Source organism: Poecilia formosa, unplaced genomic scaffold, assembly GCF_000485575.1.
Source record: "Poecilia formosa unplaced genomic scaffold, Poecilia_formosa-5.1.2 Scaffold1630, whole genome shotgun sequence".
Classification (NCBI taxonomy): domain Eukaryota; kingdom Metazoa; phylum Chordata; class Actinopteri; order Cyprinodontiformes; family Poeciliidae; genus Poecilia; species Poecilia formosa.
Window position 1 is genome coordinate 1 of NW_006801569.1, and position 3,726 is coordinate 3,726.

At 42.7% G+C, this 3,726-nt stretch overlaps 1 protein-coding gene across 1 annotated transcript; it reads right to left on the reverse strand.

The window, feature by feature from the left end:
* Positions 1-53: 53 nt before the first annotated feature.
* On the reverse strand, positions 54-2,782 carry LOC103132945 (netrin receptor UNC5D-like). The gene is made up of 3 exons (XM_007544707.2): positions 2,657-2,782; positions 1,143-1,323; positions 54-382 (listed from the first exon to the last, which is right to left on the reverse strand). The coding sequence occupies exons 1-3, from the start codon at positions 2,780-2,782 to the stop codon at positions 210-212; spliced, it is 480 nt and encodes a 159-aa protein (XP_007544769.2). The 3' UTR covers positions 54-209.
* Positions 2,783-3,726: the final 944 nt, after the last annotated feature.

The following is a 3,726-nucleotide window of genomic DNA, read 5'->3' on the forward strand; positions in this document are numbered from 1 at the left end:
ATCAACTCTGATTAGCTTGAAGTTCTTTAGTGAGGAAAAGTATCTTCACAACATGCTGGTACCACCACCATGCTTCCCTAAGAAATGCTCTGTGTTAGTTTTCCTCCACGCACACATTTTCCTCCAGTTTTGTGTTTTCTACTGACATGCCGCGGATCAAACCGTGCATCCCGACTTCAGTTCATCTTCGCTGAAAATCAGAAGTGGGACTAACTTGGGCAGAGCGCGTTGCAGGTGATCTTCTGCACGGACATGCCCTCGCAGAAAGCGCCTCCGTTCAGCGGCGCCGGGTTGGTGCAGGTCCTGGAGCGTTTCTGGACGCCCCGCCCACACGGCACGTTGCACGCCGACCACTCCGTCCACAGCGACCAGCCGCCATTCACTGGAGAAAGTTCCAGCAAAGTTAGAAAAGAAAAGAGAAGCAAAAGAAAAGAAAACAGTTGAGTGAGTGCAAAACAACACGTGCTCTTTTTCTCTTCAAGAACTCTGGCAAACTCTAAAGCTCTAATAAGGGTTGGAGCTATTAATGGTCCTGCGGGCTTAACGGCGGCACAGGGCAACAATGCATAACAGCGGGAGCAGATTGCTGGATATACGGCTCCCTTTTCCTTAATTGGCAGCTCAATGTTCTCTGCTCTTGTATTAAAATAAAGCCGTGGAGCTGTGCAAAGCAAAGAAAGCCATTAAGCAGAAATGCCATTTCTAAAAGCGACAGACTCAAACAGCTTGACAGGTTGGAATCGACCACTTAGCGCCGTGACTGAAGCCCTTTACTCTATGATCCCAGTTTATTACGTGTTGGGGAGCTAAATCTCGAGCAGCGCTTTGAAAGGGGGCCGAACTCGAGATTTCCGCAAGGCTTCAGGCAAGTAAATAATTAACAAGCAACACTCCCTTTAAATGAGATTAAGACACAGTGGCTTATTTCCTTTCATACAGCAGGCATTGATTTTAAATGAGAGGCAGTAAATTGACTCGTTGAATAATGCATTCGCTGGAATAAAGAGGAAACGGCGCTCTTCAGCTGAAGCCTCGAGATGGGATTCTTAATCACTGTTGCGTAAGGTTACGGGAAGCCAAACAAATTGATCTAATGTGCCGTGTAAACATTGTTTCGGTGCGACGGGTTGTTACGGCCGTACCGTAGACGATCACAGGCGCCGTGGCGCTGCGACGCTTCGCTACGATGTTGCTGGCCAGACACGTGTAGTTGGCCGAGTCGGACAAGCGCGCCTCGTTGATGATGAGGCCGTAGTCGTCCCGGGTGTCCACCTTGTCGTCGGTCAGTGAACTCACCAGCTTGTCGTTTTTCAGCCATTCCACCTGCAGGTTAAAAAACAAAACCAAAAACAAAAACATGCGAATGAGGTCAAATCGCGTCGCTTTTATGCACACAGTGTGACGTCCCCTCATCCTCTTCTAAATAATAAATGATGGATCACAACTAATGGAGCCTCCTGTATTATTCAGACTATTGAGTGATTTAACAGTCAAACATATAACAAGGCAGCAAGACAGAGGCTATTTATTTATTTTTTTATTTTTTACAAATTACAACTTCAGATCTGTTATAGTTTGTCTTGGAAACAAGTAAAAGAAATGTGCTGTCATGTCTTTTTTCAGTAGGATTTTATTTGTAAACACAAACAGAAGTGAATTCAGCAATTGAGGTAATTTTCTTTATGATTTATTTGCTCTTCTGAAGCTTTTCATGACCAGGTAAGTTGAGAACAAATTCAACAACGATCAAAATATCATGCAACAGAAAACAGGAGTGTGTCATAAAACAAACAAAGACCAATTCCAATCATATTCATACTGACTAAAACAGAGGTGTAAAAACGTGGCTCAGGGGCCATTCGTGGCCCTTGGACTTTTTTGTGGCCCCCAACTGCAGTTCAAGAATGATACAAATTCATTTATGACAATTTTTTTTTTATTTGTCATAAGTGCATAAAGTATTACTAACATCATTTTCTTACAATCTGAGCTATCCTTTTCACAAAGCACCCTTTTAAAATTATTTTCTTTTGTTCTTAATCATAATTTCTTTAAGAATACATTATTGTTCCTGTCTTCAAAGCGTCAAAAGAAAAATAAAACAACATGCATAAGGAAGTACTTCTGAACTACCAAAGACAGTTCCAAGACTTACTTGGCAGAAACTTAGCACACTTCAATAAAGAAGCAGAAAGTGTTAAAGAAAACTGACACAGCAGGAGGAAAAATAGAAGCGGGGAAGTCTGGAAAAACGTCTTCTGACACAAGAAGAGTGTGTAAAGGATTTCCTTGTAAAAGAGTGTTTAAAGCTGACTAAAGCTGGCTCCCAATGATAAACATTCTTAACCATTTCTATTTAAGTCTTTGACTTCTTTGGAGAATATTGTCAAAAACAAACAAACAAACAAAAACAGATGTTCAACAGACCTGAGTGGTCATGTTAAAACCTGAATAAGACAGAACAGGTAATGCTAGTCTGAAATAATTTTTCTACTGATATGGCAACATTTTATTTCTCTAATTGTTTTTCTAAGAAATAATGCAAACTGGGCCAGGGTTTGAAGAATCCTGATCCTATACGAGCTCCTCCCAGCTCTCTGACACTGATATCATGCTGGCTACCTCTGAAACATCACATAACTCATTCTCAGGTCACATCGACGTGAACACATCGCTCATGTTCAAGTCGTTGCAGGCAGAACTGCTGGTCAGCTGCGTTACAAGCCCTCCCCCTGCTGATTAGTCCCAGTGGGCGCAGCTCCACCACGATCTCCACCTCCATTAGGCAGTCAGGAGAAGCACTGGAACCAATTACCAGCACCTGAGAGGAAAACTAATTAGGAATTACAAACTTAGTGACGCTTTAGTGGTTTTAGCCTGGTAAGAGAGCTGCATCGCTGCACTTGCAAATTACATTTGTAGCATAGCAAAATGGGAAATGGTGATGGATTTAAAGGAAGTGCGCTGGCACTGTTTACAATGATCAACACTTTGTCTGGATGCAAATAGGAAGTGCTGGTGGGCATATGGAGACGGCACATATAGAAATGATGGACAGGAGAAATGACAGCCTGCAGGTATGCATTGTACTGGTAAAGGTATTGGGTTAACAGTCCGTATGATGGAATTTAAGAGTTCCAGTCACATCCTTGGCCATAGGTGTATAAACTTAGCACAAATACCTGCAGACAGCATCTGTGAGAGAATGGCTCAAGCTAAGAAGTTCAGATAATCCCAATGTGGTGCTGTGATAAGAAGCCACTTGTGCAGTGAATTCAGGCTGCATTTACACAAGCCTATTGCCTGGAAACTGCTGGTGTTTTCAAATGTTGATTGGGAAAAGTTCCACGTTTGGACAGCACCGCTAAGACACCCTGTGTCACCTGCAGTTGTCATGCAAGGACACTATATGGTCCTGTGACTTTAGAATGACATCACATACACTGTTGACCCTTGGCTTCCACCTCATAATAAACGACTACCTCCAACAAAGTGCTCAGATAACACGTAATCCTTGTCAGGAATTGTGCTAATTTGAACAGGTTAAGTAGCAGCTCCGTGTAAATACAGCCTTAGTCACAACATTTCTTTACAACTACAAATTCCAAATTTAAATGGAAAAGACACAGCTATGAGGGAAGGTACAACCAGAGAGCGGGGTCATTGCATGCTGAGGGCCACGGTGGGAAAGACTTGATAATTTTCTGAAGTCGTCAGCAACAGACC

Coding starts and splice junctions, on each gene's coding strand:
- LOC103132945 (XM_007544707.2), bottom strand. CDS start 2,782: ATGGAGGTGGAGATCGTGGTGGAGCTGCGCCCACTGGGACTAATCAGC. Junction 1,324..2,656: donor AGCGATGTGTTCACGTCGAT/GTGACCTGAGAA, acceptor TTTAACCTGCAG/GTGGAATGGCTGAAAAACGA. Junction 383..1,142: donor GGCGCCTGTGATCGTCTACG/GTACGGCCGTAA, acceptor AACTTTCTCCAG/TGAATGGCGGCTGGTCGCTG.